This window comes from Pseudophryne corroboree, chromosome 6, assembly GCF_028390025.1.
Source record: "Pseudophryne corroboree isolate aPseCor3 chromosome 6, aPseCor3.hap2, whole genome shotgun sequence".
Classification (NCBI taxonomy): Eukaryota; Metazoa; Chordata; class Amphibia; order Anura; family Myobatrachidae; genus Pseudophryne; species Pseudophryne corroboree.
The window spans coordinates 816,770,880-816,797,666 of NC_086449.1; the positions used below are offsets into that span (position 1 = coordinate 816,770,880).

Below are 26,787 nucleotides of genomic sequence, written 5' to 3' on the forward strand. Positions count from 1 at the left end.
AGGTATGAGTACTGCACATATATTATGTGTCATCTGCATGTGATGGTAAATGTCTGCTATAAAAAGCAGTGCGGGCTATGGTAGAGTCTAGTTTCCCTTCGTGGAGAGGACCTTTCCCATAACCCCCTGGGTCCATGTCACAGTCTATTTGGAATAGTAAAGTGTCTCTCTGTCACCTCACTCTGAGGGAGGAACTGCTGCAACTGGCTGTGAAATCAATAAAGATTAAAAAAAACTTTGAAGACAGAATTGACGCCTACAAACCCAGGGACCAATAGGAGAGCGCGTTCTGGCTGTAGGCGTGGCTTCGCCTTGCCAGGCTCTACAATGGCGGATCGCCTGACGCAGCTTCAGGATGCGCTGAATTCGGTGAGTGGGTCCCCGGGTCCCGCTGGTCTCCTGCTCCGTGGCAGCGCCCCTGTATATGTAGGCGACATACAAGCGTTGTGCTGGCTTCCTGCGGCTTATACTGACCGCTGTACCCGTGTGTTGCGTGGTATAGTGCTCTCCTGTGTATCCAGCTCCCCTCTCCCTGCTCAGTTACCTAATATATGTGACACCTTACACCTCCCATATACGTGCCTCGCACCTCCCTAATATGTCCCGTGCCTCACCTTTCATAGGTGCTTCACATCTCCTTTGTGCTTGTCTGGGGTCTCCCATCCCTTGCATGTGCATTGTGCCTCACCTCTCATATTCATGCCTTGCACCTCCCTAATATGTTCTGTGCCTCGCACCTCCTTTGTACAGGTGCTACGTTTTACCTCACATATACATGCTTTGCACCTCCCTTATATGTGCCCCGCACCTTCTTAGTATGTGTTCTATGCCTCACCTCTTATATACATGCCTTGCACCTCCCTCATGTGCCTCACACCTCCCTTGTGCGAGACCCGTGTCTCACACTCTTGATAGATAAATATATCTGCGTCATGTGTTTTCTTGCCTCCAGATATATGGAAGTAACTATAAGAACAGGGACGGACACACACTAGGCAGCCAGAGGCTCAGTGAGACCTCAGCCGTGGCTCGTGGCTCTGACTGATTCTCTGCTTTCTTATGCAGGCAATACGCCGGTGCGGGAGCCGCTGCCGCCCCTGGGTTCCGCCTCGGGACCTCCTCTGCGCACTGCAGGGAGGGCCCACAGCACATCAGAGGAGAGGAGAGTGCAGCTTACTCTGCAGTACATGTTCTTCCCCTACAGCCTATGGGGGAATTCAATTACTGGCAAATACATCCACCTGGCAAAATCAGTGCAGCAATAGCCGCGTTTTATGGCAGCCCGATCTTGCACAAAAGTGCTCGCTGACCCACAGGGTAGCGAGCACTTTTGAGTGAATTTGGCATGCGGGCGAAGGGTGCAAGATGTGGTTCCGTTGGCAGTGTAAATGCCGCAACAACTGCAAATCGCCCCTTCGCCTATATTTGTGAAGGTTAGGATTTTAAACTCACAGTGAGTGGGGGACATGAGGTGAGGGGTAAATGCATACCTCCCATCTGTCCTCATTTGTGGAATTTGAAAGGGTGTGGTTCACGGGTGGTCTTCAGTATGCCGGCTGTCGGGATCCCGGCGCACAGTATACCGGCGCCGGAATCCCGACAGCCGGCATACTGACACTTATTCTCCCTCGTGGGGGTCTACGACCCTCCTGGAGGGAGAATAAAATAGCACCGTGCCCGCAGCGTGGCGAGCGCAGCGAGCCCGCAAGGGGCTCATTTGCGCTCGCCACACTGTCGGTAAGCCGGCAGTCGGGCTCCCGGCGCCGGTATGCTGGTCGCCGGGATCTCGACCACCGGCAAACCATACCATGTGGTTCATTGGGTCGACCCTAACTAGGTCAACATGAGTATTTTTTATTTTATTTTTGTGTCTTTTTCTTCGTAAAGTGACCGGGAACCCCAATTAATGCACCGTGTCCCCTCGCTTCGCTCGCCATGCTTCGAGCAAGGTTACTAATCCCAGTCGTACTCCACGTGGATCGTTAAGTATGAAAAAGTAAAAAAAAAATTCTGAAAAACTCATGTTCGACCTTTGCCATGACCTAATGACCGGATACCATTTGAAAGGGGTGGAGATTACACGGATGTGTATGAGCTAGGGTGAGGAATTATTTTGTTAATGGAATGTGGATGTTTAAATGGCATTTGGGAAGTTCAGAGTGGCATTCAGGAAGGTGTGGGGGGACATGTGGGTAGGCTACAGGGCCGTACACACGGGGAGATTTCTCCCACAGATGTGTGCTGAGTGATTAGCACAGAGCTCTCCGCACACACAGCGCAATGTGTGCTGAGTGGGAATGTTGGGGGGGGGGGGGGGGCAGGGAGAACGCTCATTTCACCCTGCGATCTAACTAGATTTGGCCTGCATGTCAGGCCAGTCTAGTACCAACGATAGCGACGCGTGGGCCGCGCATCCCTATGGGGCATACACACGGAGATATCTGTGCTTAACTTCTAAGCAATCTAGTCATATTGCTTTGAAATTAAGCACGAATCTCTCAGTGTGTACCCCCCTTAACATTGATGGCATGAAACCATTGACTGGGAACCATTAATGGCCGTTCAGGCAGTGGGGGAAATGTGATAACGGGCCAGTCAGGGAAGGAGGTGGGTTTAATAGGCTGTCGGGGGAGGGGGGGGGGAGCGGGGAGCCTATCACTGCCAGACAGCCATAGATTGTGGAGAACCTGCTGATCTCCGCCAACAGAGGCAGAGGTCTGAAAGGCATGTGGGGGTCGGGGACTATAGGAATACATGTGGGATCTGGGGACTTGTGGGGACATTTCATGGCAAGTTGGGATCCTATCTATTTGCATGTGGGGGAATTCTGCAGCAAATGAGGGGCATCTTGTGACGTGTGGGTGCTGAGGATGTGTTGCGGCTGGGGGAGGAGACTGGGTGGGAATGAGACGGCAGGGGGGAGGAGACTGGGTGGGTATGGGTAAGGGGTTGAAGACTGGGTGGGAATATGGAGAGTATCCTTTTCAAATTGGCATTGCCAAGAGACTTCATTAAATAAAGATATTATATAATCTATTATGTAATTGGGTATATACACATGGAGGCTCCCTTTTAGTAAAAGTTAAGGGCATGCGCCCACTCTGACCCGCCGGGTCGCCACAAGACCCAACCCATCTTCTCGTGGCTACTGCAGAAGATGCCTGGTACAAAACCTTCCCCCATGTTGGAGGAGAGAAGGTCTTGAGCAGTCACAACACCCACCTCCCCATTCCGTGGTGTTGCTGAAACATGGCAGAATTAATCAAGTACATACCCTACAGTAGTCACCTATTCAAAGTGCTGCTGACACCTTATGTTAATGCGACCGGTATTGTCTGAGCAGAGAGCGGCCTTCCAGTGATTGAAGAAGGATACTCCAGTCATGGTTGCTAATGGGGGGGGACACCTGGGGAAAGAGAGAGGGGGATGCGGGGGGGGGGGGGGGGGGCTGAGGAAGGAGAGCGGGAGAGATGTGGGGGAGGCAGGGAAAAGTGGAGAGCAATACATGAGGGTAAGGTGGAGAGACATACATGTGGGGAAGAGAGAGGGGGAGGCGGGGGGGACCTGAGGAAAGAGAGTGGGAGAGATGTGGGGGAGGCAGGGAAAAGAGGAGAGCAATACATGAGGGTGAGGTGGAGAGACATACATGTGGGGAAGAGAGAGGGGGAGGCAGGGGGGGACCTGAGGAAAGAGAGTGGGAGAGATGTGGGGGAGGCAGGGAAAAGAGGAGAGCAATACATGAGGGTGAGGTGGAGAGACATACATGTGGGGAAGAGAGAGGGGGAGGCGGGGGGGACCTGAGGAAAGAGAGTGGGAGAGATGTGGGGGAGGCAGGGAAAAGAGGAGAGCAATACATGAGGGTGAGGTGGAGAGACATACATGTGGGGAAGAGAGAGGGGGGGGGGGCCTGAGGAAAGAGAGCGGGAGAGATGTGGGGGAGGCAGGGAAAAGAGGAGAGCAATACATGAGGGTGAGGTGGAGAGACATACATGTGGGGAAGAGAGAGGGGGAGGCAGGGGGGGACCTGAGGAAAGAGAGTGGGAGAGATGTGGGGGAGGCAGGGAAAAGAGGAGAGCAATACATGAGGGTGAGGTGGAGAGACATACATGTGGGGAAGAGAGAGGGGGAGGCGGGGGGGGACCTGAGGAAAGAGAGTGGGAGAGATGTGGGGGAGGCAGGGAAAAGAGAAGAGCAATACATGAGGGTGAGGTGGAGAGACATACATGTGGGGAAGAGAGAGGGGGAGGCGGGGGGGGGGCCTGAGGAAAGAGAGTGGGAGAGATGTGGGGGAGGCAGGGAAAAGAGGAGAGCAATACATGAGGGTGAGGTGGAGAGACATACATGTGGGGAAGAGAGAGGGGGAGGCAGGGGGGGGGACCTGAGGAAAGAGAGCGGGAGAGATGTGGGGGAGGCAGGGAAAAGAGAGCAATACATGAGGGTGAGGTGGAGAGACATACATGTGGGGAAGAGAGAGATGGGAAGAAACCCTGCGATACCTAGCAGCTCAGCAAAATACACGGATCTATGTCACAAACGTTGCACCCCTGGTGATATTTATTAATATAGCTATTAAATATCTACAGTGTAGCGTGCACCAGCCCCGTACCCGTGTGTCATCCTACATGTTCCCCCAGAACAGCTGTATGCATGAGACACTCCTATCCGGTCTTGTACAACCTGAAAGTACCACATAGCCACCAAATTCTGTCACTTTTCACATTAGAAAACGGTTTGTCAGCAGTATACTAGCAGTATACAGAGGCTGGACTACTGCAGTGGGATATCACTGAGACATATTTACTTACCGGTGCTCTCCTTGTTTTCTTTCCTGTGTGCAGCTGGCAGATCAGTTCTGTAACGCTATTGGTGTACTCCAGCAATGTGCGCCCCCAGCGTCCTTCAACACCATCCAGACAACCGTAAACAAGGACCAGCCCTCCAACCCCACAGAAGGTAGGTGGAGCAATCCAGGAAATACCAATTATCCCCCACTGTTTATTATCAACTTACATTTATTCCTCTAACCCCCAGTCCAACCCTGTGTGCCCCATGGGGATCATTCCGAGTTGTTCGCTAGCTGCATTTGTTCGCTGTGCAGCGATGAGGCAAAAAACCCGGCACTTTTGCACACGCGCGACGTACTTTTACAACGGCCGATGCAGTTTCACACAAGGTCTAGCGAAGCTTTTCAGTCACACTGATGACTGCAGTGTGATTGACATGAAGTGGGCGTCTCTGGGTGTCAACTGACCGTTTTCAGGGAGTGTTCGAAAAAACGCAGGGGTGCCAGGAAACACGCAGGCGTAGCTGGGCGAACGCTGGGCGTGTTTGTGACGTCAAAACAGGAACTGAATAGTCTGAAGTGATCGCAAGCGCTGAGTAGGTATTGAGCTACTCTAAAACTGCACTAAAAAACTTTGCCGCCGCTCTGCGATCCTTTCGTTCGCACTTCTGCTAAGCTAAAATACACTCCCAGTGGGCGGCGGCATAGCGTTTGCACGGATGCTAAAAACAGCCAGCGAACGAACAACTCAGAATGACCACCTATGAACAATCAGTTCATCAATCAGTGTATAAGGCCTGCTCAGTAACATTTCCCAGAAGTCTCTTATGAATATACGTGCTGTATTTGAATGATGTCCCTACGGAGTAGTTTGTAGACTCTGATAACTTATTGCGTCATTGAAGCCAGATCTGTATGACACGCTTTGTCACAGCAGTGCAGCTACCTAAGTTTATGGGCGGTGGAAATATGCCAGTTCCATGATATTTGTTTTGGTAAATGCTATATTAAGTTGAAGTTGTTTGTATTTGGATTGTCATTGGTCAGAGTATGCCCAGCTGTTTGCAGCCCTAATCGCCCGCACAGCGAAGGACATTGATGTTCTCATCGACTCGCTGCCCAGTGAGGAATCTACGGCTGCGTTACAGGTGAGGTGTATGGCTGGCATACATTCTGGGAATTGCAATGTGTGAACCCTGAACCCCTCTTCCTCATTCCAAATCACAACCACTGTTTTAGGCCCTAACAGCAAATTTGTTTCAGGGTGTCTCGGACCCGTTTCCAAGATACTCCCGTCTCTAACCTCTGTCTGTACTTTGTCACGATCAGCACTCGCTTGAGCCTGCATGACATGGTACAGTTATTCCAAAAAGCAACCACCTGTTCTGTCTGCAGAAATGATGCCACTCTCCAGTATCTCTCCCACTCACTATTCATTTCTAGATTCTGCCACCACGGACATTGTTTCAGGAGCATATACAGTTAAATTCCAGGTATCATTACCCAAAAATACCTTGTAGTACAAATACTGAATCCACAGGCAAAATGGATCCGATAAAAATCACAAAAGTCCATCTTATTAGATGAAGTTTAATATGAAAAAGATACTCTTAATGCTTAAAGTACATACAAAAAAATAAGATTTTACTCACCGGTAAATCTATTTCTCGTAGTCCGTAGTGGATGCTGGAAACTCCGTAAGGACCATGGGGAATAGCGGCTCCGCAGGAGACTGGGCACAACTAAAGAAAGCTTTAGGACTACCTGGTGTGCACTGGCTCCTCCCTCTATGACCCGCCTCCAGACCTCAGTTAGGATACTGTGCCCGGAAGAGCTGACACAATAAGGAAAGGATTTGGAATCCCGGGTAAGACTCATACCAGCCACACCAATCACACCGTATAACTCGTGATATTATACCCAGTTAACAGTATGAAATATAACTGAGCCTCTCAACAGATGGCTCAACAATAACCCTTTAGTTAAACAATAACTATATACAAGTATTGCAGACAATCCACACTTGGGACGGGCGCACAGCATCCACTACGGACTACGAGAAATAGATTTACTGGTGAGTAAAATCTTATTTTCTCTAACGTCCTAAGTGGATGCTGGGAACTCCGTAAGGACCATGGGGATTATACCAAAGCTCCCAAACGGGCGGGAGAGTGCAGATGACTCTGCAGCACCGAATGAGAGAACTCCAGGTCCTCCTCAGCCAGGGTATCAAACTTGTAGAATTTAGCAAATGTGTTTGACCCCGACCAAGTAGCTGCTCGGCAAAGTTGTAAAGCCGAGACCCCTCGGGCAGCCGCCCAAGAAGAGCCTACCTTCCTCGTGGAATGGGCTTTTACAGATTTAGGATGCGGCAGTCCAGCCGCAGAATGTGCAAGTTGAATCGTGCTACAGATCCAGCGAGCAATAGTCTGCTTTGAAGCAGGCGCACCCAACTTGTTGGGTGCATGCAGGATAAATAGCGAGTCAGTCTTTCTGACTCCTGCTGTCCTGGAAACATAGATTTTTAGGGCCCGGACTACGTCCAGCAACTTGGAATCCTCCAAGTCACGAGTAGCCGCAGGCACCACAATAGGCTGGTTCAAATTAAAAGCTGAAACCACCTTTGGGAGAAATTGGGGACGAGTCCTCAATTCCGCCCTATCCATATGGAAAATCAGATAAGGGCTTTTACATGATAAAGCCGCTAATTCTGACACACGCATGGCCGAAGCCAAGGCCAACAGCATGACCACTTTCCACGTGAGATATTTGAAATCCACGGTTTAAAGTGGTTCAAACCAATGTGACTTTAGGAAATTCAACACCACGTTGAGATCCCAAGGTGCCACTGGGGGCACAAAAGGGGGCTGAATATGCAGCACTCCCTTAACAAATGTCTGAACTTCAGGTAGTGAAGCCAGTTCTTTCTGGAAGAAAATCGATAGAACCGAAATCTGGACCTTAATGGAACCCAATTTTAGGCCCATAGTCACCCCTGACTGTAGGAAGTGCAGAAAACGGCCCAGCTGAAATTCCTCCGTTGGGGCCTTCCTGGCCTCACACCACGCAACATATTTTCGCCATATGCGGTGATAATGGTTTGCAGTCACTTCTTTCCTAGCTTTAATCAGCGTAGGGATGACTTCCTCCGGAATGCCCTTTTCTCTATCGTCCTAAGTGGATGCTGGGGTTCCTGAAAGGACCATGGGGAATAGCGGCTCCGCAGGAGACAGGGCACAAAAAAGTAAAGCTTTACTAGGTCAGGTGGTGTGCACTGGCTCCTCCCCCCATGACCCTCCTCCAGACTCCAGTTAGATTTTGTGCCCGAACGAGAAGGGTGCAATCTAGGTGGCTCTCCTAAAGAGCTGCTTAGAGAAAGTTTAGTTTAGGTTTTTTTTCTTTACAGTGAGTCCTGCTGGCAACAGGATCACTGCAACGTGGGACTTAGGGGGAAAGTAGTAAACTCACCTGCATGCAGAGTGGATTTGCTGCTTGGCTACTGGACACCATTAGCTCCAGAGGGATCGAACACAGGCCCAGCCGTGGAGTCCGGTCCCGGAGCCGCGCCGCCGACCCCCTTGCAGATGCTGAAGCGTGAAGAGGTCCGGAAACCGGCGGCTGAAGACTCCTCAGTCTTCATAAGGTAGCGCACAGCACTGCAGCTGTGCGCCATTTTCCTCTCAGCACACTTCACTGGGCAGTCACTGAGGGTGCAGAGCGCTGGGGGGGGGCGCTCTGAGAGGCAAATATAAACCTTATACAAGGCTAAAAATACCTCACATATAGCCCATAGGGGCTATATGGAGATATTTAACCCCTGCCTGACTGGAAAAATAGCGGGAGAAGAACCCGCCGAAAAAGGGGCGGGGCCTATCTCCTCAGCACACGGCGCCATTTTCTGTCACAGCTCCGCTGGTCAGAACGGCTCCCAGGTCTCTCCCCTGCACTGCACTACAGAAACAGGGTAAAACAGAGAGGGGGGGCACATTAATGGCTATATATATATATATTAAAGCAGCTATAAGGGAGCACTTAATATAAGGATATCCCTTGTATATATAGCGCTTTGTGGTGTGTGCTGGCAGACTCTCCCTCTGTCTCCCCAAAAGGGCTAGTGGGTCCTGTCTTCATTAGAGCATTCCCTGTGAGTTTGCGGTGTGTGTCGGTACGTGGTGTCGACATGTATGAGGACGATATTGGTGTGGAGGCGGAGCAATTGCCAAATATGCAGATGTCACCCCCCAGGGGGTCGACACCAGAATGGATGCCTTTATTTGTGGAATTACGTGATGGTTTATCTTCCCTTAAACAGTCAGTTGAGGACATGAGGCGGCCGGACAATCAATTAATGCCTGTCCAGGCGCCTCAAACACCGTCAGGGGCTGTAAAACGCCCTTTGCCTCAGTCGGTCGACACAGACCCAGACACGGGCACTGATTCCAGTGACGACGGTAGAAATTCAAACGTATTTTCCAGTAGGGCCACACGTTATATGATTTTGGCAATGAAGGAGACGTTACATTTAGCTGATACTACAGATACCGTAAAACAGGGTATTATGTATGGTGTGAAAAAACTACAAACAGTTTTTCCTGAATCAGAAGAATTAAATGACGTGTGTGATGAAGCGTGGGTTGCTCCTGATAAAAAGTTGATAATTTCAAAAAAGTTATTGGCATTATACCCTTTCCCGCCAGAGGTTAGGGCGCGCTGGGAAACACCCCCTAAGGTGGACAAGGCGCTCACACGCTTATCCAAACAAGTGGCGTTACCCTCTCCTGAGACGGCCGCACTTAAGGATCCATCAGATAGAAAGATGGAAGTTATTCAAAAGAATATATACACACATGCAGGTGTTATACTACGACCAGCTATAGCAACTGCCTGGATGTGCAGTGCTGGAGTAGTTTGGTCAGAATCCCTGATTGAAAATATTGATACCCTAGATAGGGACAATGTTTTACTGTCGTTAGAACAAATAAAGGATGCATTTATCTATATGCGTGATGCACAGAGGGATATTTGCACACTGGCATCTCGGGTGAGTGCTATGTCCATTTCAGCCAGAAGAGCCTTATGGACACGACAGTGGACAGGCGATGCGGATTCAAAACGTCACATGGAGGTTTTGCCGTAGAAAGGGGAGGAGTTATTTGGAGTTGGTCTATCAGACTTGGTGGCCACGGCTACTGCCGGGAAATCCACTTTTTTACCTCAAGTCACTCCCCAACAGAGAAAGGCACCGACCTTTCAACCGCAGCCTTTTCGCTCCTACAAAAATAAGAGAGCAAAGGGCTTGTCGTACCTGCCACGAGGCAGAGGAAGAGGGAAGAGACACCAACAGGCAGCTCCTTCCCAGGAACAGAAGCCCTCCCCGGCTCCTGCAAAAACCTCAGCATGACGCTGGGGCCTCTCAAGCGGACTCGGGGACAGTGGGGGGCCGTCTCAAAAATTACAGCGCGCAGTGGGCTCACTCGCAGGTAGACCCCTGGATCCTGCAGATAATATCTCAGGGGTACAGGTTGGAATTAGAGACGGATCCTCCTCATCGTTTCCTGAAGTCTGCCTTACCAACCGTCTCTTCCGAAAGGGAGAGGGTGTTGGAAGCCATTCACAAGCTGTACGCTCAGCAGGTGATAGTCAAAGTACCCCTATTACAACAAGGAAAGGGGTATTATTCCACTCTATTTGTGGTACCGAAGCCGGATGGCTCGGTAAGGCCTATTCTAAATCTGAAGTCCTTGAACCTCTACATAAAAAAGTTCAAGTTCAAGATGGAGTCACTCAGAGCAGTGATAGCGAACCTGGAAGAAGGGGACTTTATGGTATCCTTGGACATCAAGGATGCGTATCTACACGTTCCGATTTACCCCGCACACCAGGGGTACCTCAGGTTCATTGTTCAAAACTGTCACTATCAGTTTCAGACGCTGCCGTTCGGATTGTCCACGGCGCCTCGGGTCTTTACCAAGGTAATGGCCGAGATGATGATTCTTCTTCGAAGAAAAGGCGTATTAGTTATCCCATACTTGGACGATCTCCTAATAAGGGCAAGGTCCAGAGAACAGCTGGAGACAGCTTTAGCACTATCTCAAGAGGTGCTAAGACAACACGGGTGGATTCTGAATATTCCAAAATCCCATTTAATCCCGACAACTCGTCTGCTGTTCCTAGGAATGATTCTGGACACGGTTCAGAAAAAGGTTTTCCTTCCAGAGGAAAAAGCCAAGGAGTTATCCGATCTGGTCAGGAACCTCCTAAAACCAGGAAAAGTGTCAGTACATCAATGCACAAGAGTCCTGGGAAAAATGGTGGCTTCTTACGAAGCAATTCCATTCGGCAGATTCCATGCAAGAATATTCCAAAGGGATCTGTTGGACAAATGGTCAGGGTCGCATCTGCAGATGCACCTGCGAATAACCCTGTCACCAAAGACAAGGGTGTCACTTCTGTGGTGGTTGCAGAAGGCTCACCTATTAGAAGGCCGCAGATTCGGCATTCAGGATTGGATCCTGGTGACCACGGACGCCAGCCTGAGAGGCTGGGGAGCAGTCACACAAGGAAGAAACTTCCAGGGAGTATGGACGAGTCTGGAAAAGTCTCTTCACATAAACATTCTGGAACTAAGAGCAATCTACAATGCTCTAAGCCAGGCGGAACTTCTCCTGCAAGGAAAGCCGGTGTTGATTCAGTCGGACAACATCACGGCGGTCGCCCATGTAAACAGGCAGGGCGGCACAAGAAGCAGGAGTGCAATGGCAGAAGCTGCCAAGATTCTTCGCTGGGCGGAGAATCACGTGATAGCACTGTCAGCAGTGTTCATCCCGGGCGTGGACAACTGGGAAGCAGACTTCCTCAGCAGACACGATCTTCATCCGGGAGAGTGGGGTCTACATCCAGAAGTCTTCAACATGTTAATAGACCGTTGGGAAAGACCAATTGTAGACATGATGGCGTCTCGCCTCAACAAGAAACTGGACAAATATTGCGCCAGGTCAAGAGATCCACAGGCAATAGCTGTGGACGCACTGGTAACTCCTTGGGTGTACCAGTCAGTGTATGTGTTTCCTCCTCTGCCGCTCATACCAAAGGTATTGAAGATCATACGGCAAAGAAGAGTAAGAACAATACTAGTGGTTCCGGATTGGCCGAGAAGGACTTGGTATCCGGAACTTCAAGAGATGCTCACGGACGAACCGTGGCCTCTACCTCTGAGAAGGGACCTGCTACAGCAGGGTCCCTGTCTTTTTCAAGACTTACCGCGGCTGCGTTTGACGGCATGGCGGTTGAACGCCAGATCCTAAAAGGGAAAGGCATTCCAGAAGAAGTCATTCCTACCTTGATTAAGGCACGGAAGGAAGTCACCGTGAAACATTATCACCGCATTTGGCGAAAATATGTAGCGTGGTGCGAGGATCGGAGGGTTCCGACGGAGGAATTCCAACTGGGTCGTTTCCTACATTTCCTGCAATCGGGATTATCTATGGGTCTCAAATTGGGATCCATTAAGGTTCAAATTTCGGCCCTGTCAATATTCTTCCAAAAAGAATTGGCCTCTGTCCCTGAGGTCCAGACTTTTGTCAAGGGAGTACTGCATATACAGCCTCCTGTGGTGCCTCCGGTGGCACCGTGGGATCTAAATGTAGTTTTAGATTTCCTCAAATCCCATTGGTTTGAACCATTGAAAAAGGTGGATTTGAAATATCTCACATTGAAAGTGACTATGTTACTAGCCCTGGCCTCTGCCAGGAGAGTATCTGAATTGGCGGCTTTATCTTATAAAAGTCCTTATCTAATCTTCCATTCGGATAGGGCAGAACTGCGGACTCGTCCGCATTTTCTCCCTAAAGTGGTATCAGCATTTCATCTGAACCAACCTATTGTGGTGCCTGCGGCCACTAGCGACTTGGAGGACTCCAAGTTGTTGGACGTTGTCAGAGCCTTAAAAATATACATTGCAAGGACGGCTGGAGTCAGAAAATCTGACTCGCTGTTTATATTGTATGCACCCAACAAGTTGGGCGCACCTGCTTCTAAGCAGTCGATTGCTCGTTGGATTTGTAACACAATTCAACTTGCACATTCTGTGGCAGGCCTGCCACAGCCTAAAACTGTAAAAGCCCACTCCACAAGGAAGGTGGGCTCATCTTGGGCGGCTGCCCGAGGGGTCTCGGCATTACAACTCTGCCGAGCAGCTACGTGGTCGGGGGAGAACACGTTTGTAAAATTTTACAAATTTGATACCCTGGCAAAGGAGGACCTGGAGTTCTCTCATTCGGTGCTGCAGAGTCATCCGCACTCTCCCGCCCGTTTGGGAGCTTTGGTATAATCCCCATGGTCCTTTCAGGAACCCCAGCATCCACTTAGGACGATAGAGAAAATAAGAATTTACTTACCGATAATTCTATTTCTCGGAGTCCGTAGTGGATGCTGGGCGCCCATCCCAAGTGCGGATTATCTGCAATACTTGTACATAGTTATTGTTAACTAATTCGGGTTATTGTTAAGGAGCCATCTTTAAGAGGCCCTTTCTGTTGTCATACTGTTAACTGGGTTTAGATCACAAGTTGTACGGTGTGATTGGTGTGGCTGGTATGAGTCTTACCCGGGATTCAAAATGCCTCCCTTATTGTGTATGCTCGTCCGGGCACAGTACCTAACTGGAGTCTGGAGGAGGGTCATGGGGGGAGGAGCCAGTGCACACCACCTGACCTAGTAAAGCTTTACTTTTTTGTGCCCTGTCTCCTGCGGAGCCGCTATTCCCCATGGTCCTTTCAGGAACCCCAGCATCCACTACGGACTCCGAGAAATAGAATTATCGGTAAGTAAATTCTTATTTTCCTTCAGGATCCGGCGTTCAACCGCCATGCCGTCAAACGCAGCCGCGGTAAGTCTTGGAACAGACAGGGCCCCTGCTGCAGCAGGTCCTGTCTGAGCGGCAGAGGCCATGGGTCCTCTGAGATCATTTCTTGAAGTTCTGGGTACCAAGCTCTTCTTGGCCAATCCGGAACAATGAGTATAGTTCTTACTCCTCTTCGTCTTATTATCCTCAGTACCTTTGGTATGAGAGGAAGAGGAGGGAACACATAAACCGACTGGTACACCCACGGTGTCACTAGAGCGTCCACAGCTATTGCCTGAGGGTCTCTCGACCTGGCGCAATATCTTTCTAGCTTTTTGTTGAGGCGGGACGCCATCATGTCCACCTGTGGCCGTTCCCAGTGATTTACAATCAGCTGAAAGACTTCTGGATGAAGTCCCCACTCTCCCGGGTGGAGGTCGTGCCTGCTGAGGAAGTCTGCTTCCCAGTTGTCCACTCCCGGAATGAACACTGCTGACAGTGCTAACACGAGATTTTCCGCCCATCGGAGAATCCTTGTGGCTTCTGCCATCGCCGTCCTGCTTCTCATGCCGCCCTGTCGGTTTACATGGGCGACCGCCGTGATGTTGTCTGACTGGATCAGTACCGGCTGGTTTTGAAGCAGGGGTCTTGCCTGACTTAGGGCATTGTAGATGGCCCTTAGTTCCAGAATATTTATGTGTAGGGAAATCTCCTGGCTTGACCATAGCCCTTGGAAGTTTCTTCCCTGTGTGACTGCCCCCCAACCTCGAAGGCTGGCATCCGTGGTCACCAGGACCCAGTCCTGTATGCCGAATCTGCGGCCCTCTAGAAGATGAGCACTCTGCAGCCACCACAGCAGAGACACCCTGGTCCTTGGAGACAGGGTTATCAGCCGATGCATCTGAAGATGGGATCCAGACCACTTGTCCAACAGATCCCACTGAAAGATTCTTGCATGGAACCTACCGAATGGAATTGCTTCGTCGGAAGCTACCATTTTTCCCAGGACTCGCGTGCAGTGATGCACCGAGACCTGTTTTGGTTTCAGGAGATCTCTGACTAGAGACGACAACTCCTTGGCTTTCTCCTCCGGGAGAAACACCCTTTGCTGGTCTGTGTCCAGAACCATCCCCAGAAACAGTAGACGTGTCGTAGGAACCAGCTGTGACTTTGGAATATTCAGAATCCAACCGTGCTGTTGTAGCACCTCCCGAGATAGTGCTACCCCGACCAACAACTGCTCCCTGACCTCGCCTTTATAAGGAGATCGTCCAAGTATGGGATAATTAAAACTCCCTTTTTTCGAAGGAGTATCATCATTTCGGCCATTACCTTGGTAAATACCCTCGGTGCCGTGGACAGACCAAACGGCAACGTCTGGAATTGGTAATGACAGTCCTGTACCACAAATCTCAGGTACTCCTGGTGAGGAAGGTAAATGGGGACATGCAGGTAAGCATCCTTGATGTCCAGTGATACCATGCAATCCCCTTCCTCCAGGCTTGAAATAACCGCCCTGAGCGATTCCATCTTGAACTTGAACCTTTTTATATAGGTGTTCAAGGATTTCAAATTTAAAATGGGTCTCACCGAACCGTCCGGTTTCGGTACCACAAACATTGTGGAATAGTAACCCCTTCCTTGTTGAAGGAGGGGTACCTTGACTATCACCTGCTGCGAATACAGCTTGTGAATTGCCTCCAGCACTGCCTCCCTGTCCGGGGGAGCTGTTGGCAAGGCAGATTTGAGGAAACGGCGAGGGGGAGACGTCTCGAATTCCAGCTTGTACCCCTGAGATACTACTAGTAGAATCCAGGGATCCACCCGTGAGCGAGCCCACTGGTCGCTGAAGTTCTTGAGACAGGCCCCCACCGTACCTGGCTCCGCCTGTGGAGCCCCAGCGTCATGCGGTGGACTTAGAGGAAGCGGGGGAGGACTTTTGTTCCTGGGAACTGGCTGTATGCTGCAGCTTTTTTCCTCTACCTCTGCCTCTGGGCAGAAAGGACGCGCCTTTAACCCGCTTGCCTTTCTGGGGCCGAAAGGACTGTACCTGATAATACGGTGCTTTCTTTGGCTGTGAGGGAACATGGGGTAAAAATGCTGACTTCCCAGCTGTCGCTGTGGAAACGAGGTTCGAGAGACCATCCCCAAACCTTGTAAGGCAAAACTTCCATGTGCCTTTTAGAATCTGCATCCCCTGACCACTGCCGAGTCCATAAACCCCTCCTGGCAGAAATGGACATTGCACTTATTTTAGATGCCAGCCGGCAAATATCCCTCTGTGCATCTCTCATGTATAAGACTGCGTCTTTAATATGCTCTATGGTTAGCAATATAGTGTCCCTGTCTAAGGTATCAATATTTTCTGACAGGGAATCTGACCACGCAGCTGCAGCACTGCACATCCATGCTGAAGCAATAGCTGGTCTCAGTATAATACCTGAGTGTGTATAAACAGACTTCAGGATAGCCTCCTGCTTCCTATCAGCAGGCTCCTTTAGGGCGGCCGTGTCCGGAGACGGTAGTGCCACCTTCTTTGACAAGCGTGTGAGCGCTTTATCTACCCTAGGGGATGTCTCCCAACGTGACCTATCCTCTGGCGGGAAAGGGTACGCCATTAGTAACTTTTTAGAAATTACTAGTTTCTTATCGGGGGAAGCCCACGCTTCTTCACACACTTCATTTAATTCATCAGAAGGGGGAAAAACCACTGGTAGTTTTTTCTCCCCAAACATAATACCCTTTTTTGTGGTACCTGGGGTAATATCAGAAATGTGCAACACATTTTTCATTGCCGTAATCATGTAACGTGTGGCTTTATTGGAATGTACACTAGTCTCATCATCGTCGACACTGGAGTCAGTATCTGTGTCGACATCTGTGTCTGCCATCTGAGGTAGCGGGCGTTTTAGAGCCCCTGATGGCTTTTGAGACGTCTGGGCAGGCACGGGCTGAGAAGCCGGCTGTCCCACATCTGATATGTCATCAAACCTTTTATGTAAGGAGTTGATACTGTCGCGTAATTCCTTCCACATATCCATCCACTCAGGTGTCGACCCCGCAGGGGGTGACATCACATTTATCGGCACCTGCTCCGCCTCCACATAAGCCTCCTCATCAAACATGTCGACACAGCCGTACCTACACACCGCACACACACAGGGAATGCTCTGACTGAGGACAGGACCCCACAAAGCCCTTTGGGGAGACAGAGAGAGAGTATGCCAGCACACACCAGAGCGCTATATAAAACAGGGATACACACTACACAGTGATTTTACCCCTTATAGCTGCTTATATATCAAAGATTGCGCCTAAATTTAGTGCCCCCCCTCTCTTTTTTACCCTATGTAGTCTGGAACTGCAGGGGAGAGCCTGGGGAGCGATCCTTCCAGCGGAGCTGTGAGGGAAAATGGCGCCAGTGTGCTGAGGGAGATAGCCCCGCCCCTTTTCCGGTGGGCTTCTCCCGCTTTTTTTATACAGTTATGGCAGGGGATTTTACACATATATAGTCTTAAAGGCTATATTATGTGTTAATTTGCCAAGTAAGGTACTTATATTGCAGCCCAGGGTGCCCCCCCCAGCGCCCTGCACCCATCAGTGACCGGAGTATGTGGTGTGCCTGGGGAGCAATGGCGCACAGCTGCAGTGCTGTGCGCTACCTTAATGAAGACCGAAGTCTTCTGCCGCCGATTTCCAGGAACGTCTTCTTGCTTCTGGCTCTGCTAGGGGGACGGCGGCGCGGCTCCGGGACCGGACGACCGAGGCTGGGCCTGTGTTCGATCCCTCTGGAGCTAATGGTGTCCAGTAGCCTAGAAGCCCAAGCTAGCTGCAAGCAGGTAGGTTCGCTTCTCTCCCCTAGGTCCCTCGTAGCAGTGAGTCTGTTGCCAGCAGATCTCACTGAAAATAAAAAACCTAAATATTACTTTCTTTCTAAGCGCTTAGGAGAGCCCCTAGTGTGCATCCAGCTCGGTCGGGCACAAAATTCTAACTGAGGTCTGGAGGAGGGTCATAGAGGGAGGAGCTAGTGCACACCAGGTAGTCCTAAAGCTTTCTTTAGTTGTGCCCAGTCTCCTGCGGAGCCGCTATTCCCCATGGTCCTTACGGAGTTCCCAGCATCCACTTAGGACGTTAGAGAAAAAACAATTAATAAGAATAACACACTGTCTTAGGCAAATCCATTTTCTTCTAAACAAGAAGGGAATAATAGTGCAGTCTCCCATGATCCTGTTTGCTCAGAGGAGCAGGATGAAGGAGGAATATTAGATTGGCTTCCAACAATTGAGCTTAAGGCCCGTGCACACTAGAAGATATTTTCCACAGATATGAGTGATAACGGTTGTGAACGATCAGATCATTCTAGTGTGTACACAGCAAACGATGAACGACGTGTGCACCCCTGGTCGTTGGAAGCAGGTTGTCAGTCGTCCATGTATGTAGCTCAATCCCAGCAGAGCAGATCGTTGGTCGCTCAGATCATTTGTATAAAAACTCAGTGTGTACACTCGAGCTCGTTTGTCAGGGAGTTCAAGGGAAATTGCTCATCTTCCACATTGTTCATCTTTCAAGTTTTCTAGTGTGTATGGACCTTAAGTTTTAGAGTTCTTCATGGTATTGTATGTCTGCCTGGGCTGTTCCTCTCGGTAGCTGTCCCGGGCCCAAGAAATCGGTACCCGCTGCCCCTCTCTTGGTGCCCCACTGCTTTGTAGCTAGTTAGGTTTTATGACCCTTTGTCCAGGGCACGCTTAAACCAACTGTCTGAACCATTGAGTCTCCACCATTGATGGCAAAATTGTCATCGGCTGTCGACTATATTGGTGGCCATCCCTAACCCCCTACCCTGTAACTGCTCTTCCCAATCCCCCCCCTAGCTGTGTACTGTCAGAAATTCTGAGATATTGTTTTAATGTTGTTGCATTTAATTCTTTACTGATTCACCTGGGAACTATCGCTCTCCTTTTTCTTTGTATTGACCCCTTTCTCTACAGGTATGGTCTTTCGTGGTTTAGCTGTTCCGTCAGTGGCCCCTAGATTGGGGCCTATTTACATCCTCTCTTTTCCTTTGCCCACCCTGTTCCTTTTTCCATTACAGCTTAGTTTTTACTCCTTGCCTTACCATGCATGCCTCTATAATTATATGACCAGTGCATGTATCCTTCTAGCCCTCTGTGGCCATACTATAGTTTATTTTGTTTTACTTATCTTTGTGCTGCCACATTGACCGTCATTGTAAGTTTCTCTTACGTCCTAGAGGATACTGGGGTCCATTTAGTACCATGGGTTATAGACTGATCCACTAGGAGCCATGTGCACCTTAAGAATTTGAGAGTGTGGATTGGCTCCTCCCTCTATGCCCCTCCTACCAGACTCTGTTTAGAAAATGTGCCCGGAGGAGCCGGTCACGCTGAAGGAAGCTCCTGATGTTTTCTGCATTTATTTTTATGTTTGTTGTTTTCAGGCAGGACTGGTTGGCACCAGCCTGCCTGCTTCGTGGGACTTAGGTGGGGGAACGGCCCAACCTCTTAAAGTGTTAATGGTCCCATTCCCTGCTGACAGGACACTGAGCTCTTGCGGGACCTATTCGCAAGCCCCACCACGGCGAGCGTACAGTCCCACAGCACGCCGCCACCCCTAACAGAGCCAGAAGAATGAAGAGTGGTGAGTACTGAGCCGGCGCCCCGGCTAGCGGGACGCCGCCCATTATGGCGGCATGAGGGTACGGAGACGCACGGCTTCTACATCGGGCAGAATGCGTCTCCGGACACAGTACACGACCTCGTCCCCGTACACTGTACACAGTACCCATACTGGCACTACAGCCTTAAAACGGTTTTCTCCATTTTAAGCACCAGATTCCTCAGCCAGTATAAAAAAAGCAGGAAGACCTCGCGCCATTGAAGGGGCGGGGCTTCACTATGAGAGGATCCAGCAGCTCACCTCAGTGGTACCAGGGGGTCATAGCAGGGGGGGAGCGACTATTAGTGTACTAAGTCCCCTGTCAGGGTACTTAGTCTGCGACCCGGCTAAGCTTGGCATTAGTGGTAAGGGCGCGTGGGGGCTGGCTCCAAACAACTGTGTTTCCCTGTCCCTGAAGGGCTCTTTGTGGGTTAATTGTGCTTAAACCTTTTCCTGTGTGTGCGTGTGTACTGTCACATTACATTATGTCAGGCAGAGAGTGTGTGTCTTGTACCGCAGAGTGTTCCTCTTCACCAGGGGGCTCACTACTGGGTACTCGGGGTTCACAGGCTAGCGGGGCTGAACCAGAATGGGTTAATTCTCTTAAGGGAATGATCTCCACGCTTTCTTCAAAATTGTCCCGCAATGAGAAAAAGACGCAAGATTTAAAACAAACCGTGGATCAGTTTATGAATAGAGACTCAGTCCCCAAAACAGCGTCTCAGTCCCCTCCCATTTGTCCGCATAAACGGTCTCTGGTGCATATCCTGCAGTCTGACTGACGCTGACAGGTCAGACATGGAGGAGGGAGAGGTGGACACAGAGGGGGGGGGGGGGATACAGCTATGTCACAAGGAATAGAGGCTCTTATAGAGGCTATCAGAGATGTTCTGCATATTCCTGATAAAGTGTCAGAGGAGTGTGAGGAACCTTATTGTAATGTAAAAAAGAAGTCCTCAGTCACTTTTCCTGCGTCAAAGGAATTGAATACCCTGTTCGAAGAACCATGGGTTAATCCTGATAAGAAGTTTCGGATCCCTAAAACGTTGCTCTCATCTTTTCCTTTTCCTTTGGAGGATAGGAAAAAATGGGAAAATCCACCGATAGTGGACACATCAGTCTCTAGGCTGTCACGTAAAATTGTGTTGCCTGTTCCTGGTGCAGCCTCCCTGAAAGACACGTTGATCGTAAAACTGAAACCACACTCAAATCATTGTACACAGCTGCGGGGGTGGCCCAAAGTCCCACTATTGCATGTGCGTGGATCACTAAAGCCATTGCTAAATGGTCAGGTAACCTAATTGAGGGGTTAGATTCCTTATCCTAGGGGGGATGTTGTCTTACTCCTGCAGCATATACAGGACTCTGCTAATTTTATGGTGGAAGCCTTAAAGGAAATAGGATTGCTTAACGCACGCACTACTGCTATGGCGGTGTCGGCACGCTGGGGCCTGTGGCTACGCCAGTGGACTGCTGACGCGGATTACAGAAAAGGCGTGGAAGGCCTGCCATTCACAGGAGAGGCCTTGTTCGGAGATGAATTACCGTATACACTCGAGTATAAGCCGACACTTTCAGCACTTTTTTTTTTGTGCTGAAAAAGCCCCCTTGGCTTATACTTGAGTCAGTGGAAGGAGGGACACGGAGGGCACAGCGCGCACCTCTCCTGTGTCCGTCCTGCGTCTCCGACGGCAGCGGCGGGTTTATTAAATGAAGTACCAGTTCGTGAGCTCTGATAGGCTCACGAACCGGCACTTAATTTTACAGACGCAGGAGGGACACAGGAGAGGCGTGCGCTGTGCCCTCCGTGTCCCTCCTTCACAAGACAACGCGGGAGCTGCGGAAGGTAAGTTATACCTGGCACTGGGGGAGTATATTTGGCACTTGGGGGGGGCATATCTGGCAGTGTGGGGGCATATCTGGCACTGAGGGCTGTGTACGACTAGAGCTGCATTTCCCACCCTAGGCTTATACTCGAGTCAATAGGTTTTCCCAGGTTTTTGTGGTAAAATTAGGTGCCTCGGCTTATATTCGGGTCGACTTATACTCGTATATACGGTAGATAAATGGATCTCCAAAGCTACTGCGGGTAAGTCTACGTATCTTCCTTCCGCAGCCCCCCCAACAAAGAAGACTTATTCAGCTTCTAAGTTACAGTCCTTTCGGACTGCCAAGTTCAAGGGCAAATCCAGAGGTGCAAGAGGTAAACCAGCAACAGCAGGTGCTCAGGAACATAGCTCAGGCTCTGCTTCCTCACAGATTTCAGTATGACCGTGGACCGCAATGCCTGGAAGCTGTCAGGTGGGAGCCCGACTACAATTCTTCAGTCGGATCTGGTCAAATTCGTGCCAGGCTCCCTGGGTCATAAATCTTATTTCCCAGGGCTACAGACTGGAGTTCCAAGAGCTCCCACCTCACAGATTCTTCAAATCAAGCTTTCCAGCCTCACAAGAGGCAAATATAACTTAAACAGGATGCCATCCAAAAACTAGTACAGACTCGCGTCATTGTTCCAGTTCCGCCTCATCAGCCAAACAAGGGGTACTATTCCAACTTGTTTGTAGTACCGAAACCGGACAGTTCGGTAAGACCGATTTTGAACCTGAAGTCGCTGAACCCGTATTTACGAGTATTCAAATTCATATGGAGTCCCTGAGAGTGGTGATCTCAGGTCTGGAGGAGGGGGAATTCCTAGTGTCTCTGGATATCAAGGATGCGTACCTTCACATTCCGATCTGGCCGCCTCACCAGGACTATCTACGGTTTGCACTGCAGGACTGTCACTACCAGTTCCAGGCCCTGCCATTTGGTCTCTCCACGGCACTGAGGGTGTTCACCAAGTTGATGGCAGAGATGATGTTTCTCCTCCGCAAACGGAGTGAACATAATTCCGTACCTGGACGATCTCCTGAAAGCACCGTCCAGGGAAAGGTTGCTGGACATCCTTGCTCTCTAAACCAAACTTCTCCAGGATCTCGGGTGGATCCTGAATCTTCTGAAATCTCACGTAGAGCCAACACGGAGGCTCCCATTCCCAGGAACGATACTGGATACAGGAATCGCAGAAGGTGTTTCTTCCGTTGGAAAAAGCATTGGTAATACAGTCGATGGTTCCGGATGTCCTGAAGCCAACCCAGATATCAGTGCATCTGTGCATTCGTATTCAGGGGAAAATGGTGGCCTGTTACAAGGCTCTTCAATACGGAAGGTTTCACGCAAGACCCTTCCAGCTCGATCTGCTGGACAAATGGTCCGGATCGAATCTTCACATGCACCAGAGCATCCATCTGTCGCCAAAAGCCAGGATCTCCCTTCTGTGGTGGCTACAGACTTCTCACCTCGTAGAGGGTCGGAATTCAGAACTGGATTCTGCTAACCACAGACGCAGGCCTCAGGGGTTGGGGAGCAGTCACTCAGGGGGTGCAGTTTCAAGGAAGATGGTCCTTCTAATCAACATTCGGAAACTCAGGGCCGTATACAACGCCCTTCTGCAGGCCTCACATCTTCAACATCAGGCCATTCAGGTCCAGTCAGACAATGTGACGGCAGTAACGTACATAAACCGACAGGGCGGAATGAAAAGCAGAGCGGTAATGTCAGAGGTGTCAAGAATTCTCCTCTGTGCAGAAAGAAACTCTGTGGCGTTGTCAGCGGTCTTCATTCCGGGAGTAGACAACTGGGAAGCAGACTTCCTCAGCAGACATGACCTGCACCCGGGGGAGTGGGGTCTTCACCCGGAGGTGTTCAGGTGCTTGACAAGTCGATGGGGATATCCACAAATTGACATGATGGCCTCTCGTCTCAACAAGAAGCTCAAGCGGTATTGTTCAAGGTCGAGAGACCCACAGGTGGTGGCGGTGGACACCCTGACTCCATGGGTCTATCAGATGGTGTACTTGTTTCCTCTACTTCCTCTGAACCCAAGAATTCTAAAAAGAATAAAAAGGGAAAAAATTCAAGCAATTGTAATTGCTCCGGACTGGCCAAGAAGGGCCTGGTATGCGGATCTTCTGGAGATGCTCCTCGAAGATCCATGGCCTCTACCTCTTCGCAAGGATCTTCTGCAACAGGGCCTGTTCATCTATCAGGACTTACCGCGGTAAGTTTGACGGTTTGGAAGTTGAACTGCTGATTCTAGCCAGGAGAGGGATCCTAACAACTATGATCCAAGCCAGGAAGGGGGTAACGTCTAAGCATTACCATCGTATTTGGAAGAAATACGTCTCTTGCGGTGAGGGCAGAAATTTTTTCTGTGGTAGATTTCCATCTAGGACATTTCCTGCTTTTTCTACAAGCTGGACTGGATGTGGGCCGACGTCTGGGCTCCATAAAAGTCCAGATTTCGGCCTTGTCCATTTTCTTTCAGAAACAGTTGGCTTCTCTCCCTGAGGTCCAAATGTTCTTAAAAGGTGTTCTACACATCCAACCCCCCTTCGTGCTTCCCACGGCACCTTGGGATCTCGATGTGGTACTACATTTCCTCCAATCTGACTGGTTTGAGCCGCTGCAGGAGGTGGATGTAAAATATCTTACGTGGAAGACCGTCACACTGTTGTCCTTGGCTTCAGCAAGATGTGTGTTGGAGCAGGGAGCTTTGTCTCACAAAAGTCCATATTTGATTTTCCATGAGGACAGAGCTGAACTCAGAACTCGTCAGCAATTTCTTCCTAAGGTGGTGTCTGCCTTTCACACCAACCAACCTATTGTCGATCCGGTTGTCACCGACACCTTGGCTACTTCAAAGTCTTTAGATCAGGGCTGGCCAAACCGGTCCTCGAGATCTACCAACAGTTCATGTTTTCCAGGCCTCCTGGAGACCTGTAGAATTGTCAGTTAGGAATGAATGCAGCACATTAATTATTAATGACTACACCTGTGCACTAGCTAGGTGGGCTGGAAAATGTGAACTGTTGGTAGATCTCGAGGACTGGTTTGGCCAGCTCTGCTTTAGATGTTATGAGGGCTTTGAAAGTGTATCTGAAAAGAACAGAAAGATGGACTCGCTGTTTGTCCTTTATGATCTCAATAAGATTGGGTGTCCTGCTTCTAAGCAGACTATTGCACGTTGGATCAAACTTACTATCCAGCATGCTTATTCCACAGCAAGTGTCCAAAGTCTGTACAGGCCCACTCTACTCGTAAGGCGGCTTCTTCCTGGGCGGCTGCTCGGGGTTTCTCGGCTTTACAGCTTTGCCGAACGGCTACTTGGTCTGGGTCCAACACGTTTGCGAAGTTCTACAAGTTCAATACTTTGGCCGCTGAGGACCTGAAGTTTGGTCAATCAGTTCTGCAGGAGCCTCCGCGCTCTCCCTCCCGATCTGGGAGCTTTGGTACATCCCCATGGTACTAATGTGGACCCCAGAATCCTCTAGGACATAAGAGACAATAGGATTTTAATTACCTACCTGTAAATCCATTTCTTCTAGTCCGTAGAGGATACTGGGCGCCCGCCCAGCGCTTCGTGATCCTGCAGTGGTTACTTAGTTCAGTACAGCTTAGTTCTTGGTTGAGTACTGTTTTGTTACTTGGTAAGTAATCTTGTTCAGCCGTTGCTGATGTTTCAAGCTAGTTAGCTTGGTTTGCCTTGTGTGTGAGCTGGTGTGAATCTCGCCACTATCTGTGTAATATCCTTCTCTCAAAGTTGTCTGTCTCCTCGGGCACAGTTTCTAGACTGAGTCTGGTAGGAGGGGCATAGAGGGAGAAGCCAGCCCACACTCTCAAACTCTTAAAGTGCCCATGGCTCCTAGTGAACCCGTCTATACGCCATGGTGCTAATGTGAACTTCAGCATCCTCTACGGACTACGAGAAAAGGATTTACCGGTAGGTAATTAAAATCCTATTTCTCTGACGTCCTAGTGGATGCTGGGAACTCCGTAAGGACCATGGGGAATAGCGGCTCCGCAGGAGACTGGGCACAAAAAGAAAGCTTTAGGACTACCTGGTGTGCACTGGCTCCTCCCCCTATGACCCTCCTCCAAGCCTCAGTTAGATTTTTGTGCCCGACCGAGCAGGGTGCAATCTAGGGGGCTCTCCTGAGCTTCTTAGAAAAAAGTTAGTTTTAGGTTTTTTATTTTCAGTGAGACCTGCTGGCAACAGGCTCACTGCATCGAGAGACTAAGGGGAGAAGAAGCGAACCTGCCTGCTTGCAGCCAGCTTGGGCTTCTTAGGCTACTGGACACCATTAGCTCCAGAGGGACCGAACACAGGCCCAGCCTCGGAGTCCGGTCCCAGAGCCGCGCCGCCGGCCCCCTTACAGAGCCAGAAGCAAGAAGAAGGTCCGGAAAATCGGCGGCAGAAGACATCAGTCTTCATCAAGGTAGCGCACAGCACTGCAGCCATTGCTCCTCATGCACACCTCACACTGCGGTCACTGATGAGTGCAGGGCGCTGGGGGGGGGCGCCCTGAGCAGCAATATTAATACCTTGACTGGCAAAAATACATCACATATAACCCCCAGGGCTATATGGATGTACATTAACCCCTGCCAGATTCTCATAAAAAGCGGGAGAAAAGTCCGCCGAAAAGGGGGCGGAGCTATTCTCCTCAGCACACTGGCGCCATCTTCCCTCACAGCTCCGCTGGAAGGACGTCTCCCTGACTCTCCCCTGCAGTCCTGCACTACAGAAAAGGGTAAAAAAGAGAGGGGGGGCACTAATTAGGCGCAGTATTACAGATAACAGCAGCTATAAGGGAAAACACTCTATATAGTGATATCCCTGTGTATATATAGCGCTCTGGTGTGTGCTGGCATACTCTCCCTCTGTCTCCCCAAAGGGCTAGTGGGGTCCTGTCCTCTTTCAGAGCATTCCCGGTGTGTGTGCTGTGTGTCGGTACGTTGTGTCGACATGTATGAAGAGGAAAATGATGTGGAGGCGGAGCAATTGCCTGTAGTGGAGATGTCACCCCCTAGGGGGTCGACACCTGAGTGAATGGGCTTATGGAAGGAATTACGTGAAAGGGTCAACTCTTTACATAAGAAGTTTGATGACATGGGACAGCCGGCTTCTCAGCTTGTGCCTGTCCAGGCGTCTCAAAGGCCATCAGGGGCTCTAAAACGCCCGCTACCTCAGATGGCAGATACAGACGTCGACACAGATACTGACTCCAGTGTCGACGACGAGGAGACAAATGTAACTTCCAGTAGGGCCACACGTTACATGATTGAGGCAATGAAAAATGTTTTACACATTTCTGATAATACCACAGGTACCACTAAAAAGGGTATTATGTTTGGTGAGAAAAAACTACCTGTAGTTTTTCCTGCATCTGAGGAATTAAATGAAGTGTGTGATGAAGCGTGGGTTTCTCCCGATAAAAAACAAATAATTCCTAGGAAGTTATTGGCAATGTACCCTTTCCCGCCAGAGGATAGGGCACGTTGGGAAACACCCCCTAGGGTGGATAAAGCGCTCACACGCTTGTCCAAACAGGTGGCACTACCGTCTCCGGATACGGCCGCCCTTAAGGATCCTGCTGATAGAAAG

General features: G+C 50.0%; 1 protein-coding gene across 1 annotated transcript in view; it reads left to right on the top strand.

Annotated features, from left to right (window-relative positions):
* The first annotated feature begins 257 nt into the window (after positions 1–257).
* MED21 (mediator complex subunit 21) overlaps positions 258–26,787 on the top strand; it is a 31,162-nt gene continuing 4,632 nt past the window's right edge. The window contains exons 1-3 of the mRNA XM_063929123.1: positions 258–369; positions 4,839–4,953; positions 5,831–5,931. Of these exons, the coding sequence (XP_063785193.1) occupies positions 328–369; positions 4,839–4,953; positions 5,831–5,931 (258 nt within the window). The 5' untranslated portion in view covers positions 258–327. The remainder of the gene's footprint in view (positions 370–4,838; positions 4,954–5,830; positions 5,932–26,787) is intronic.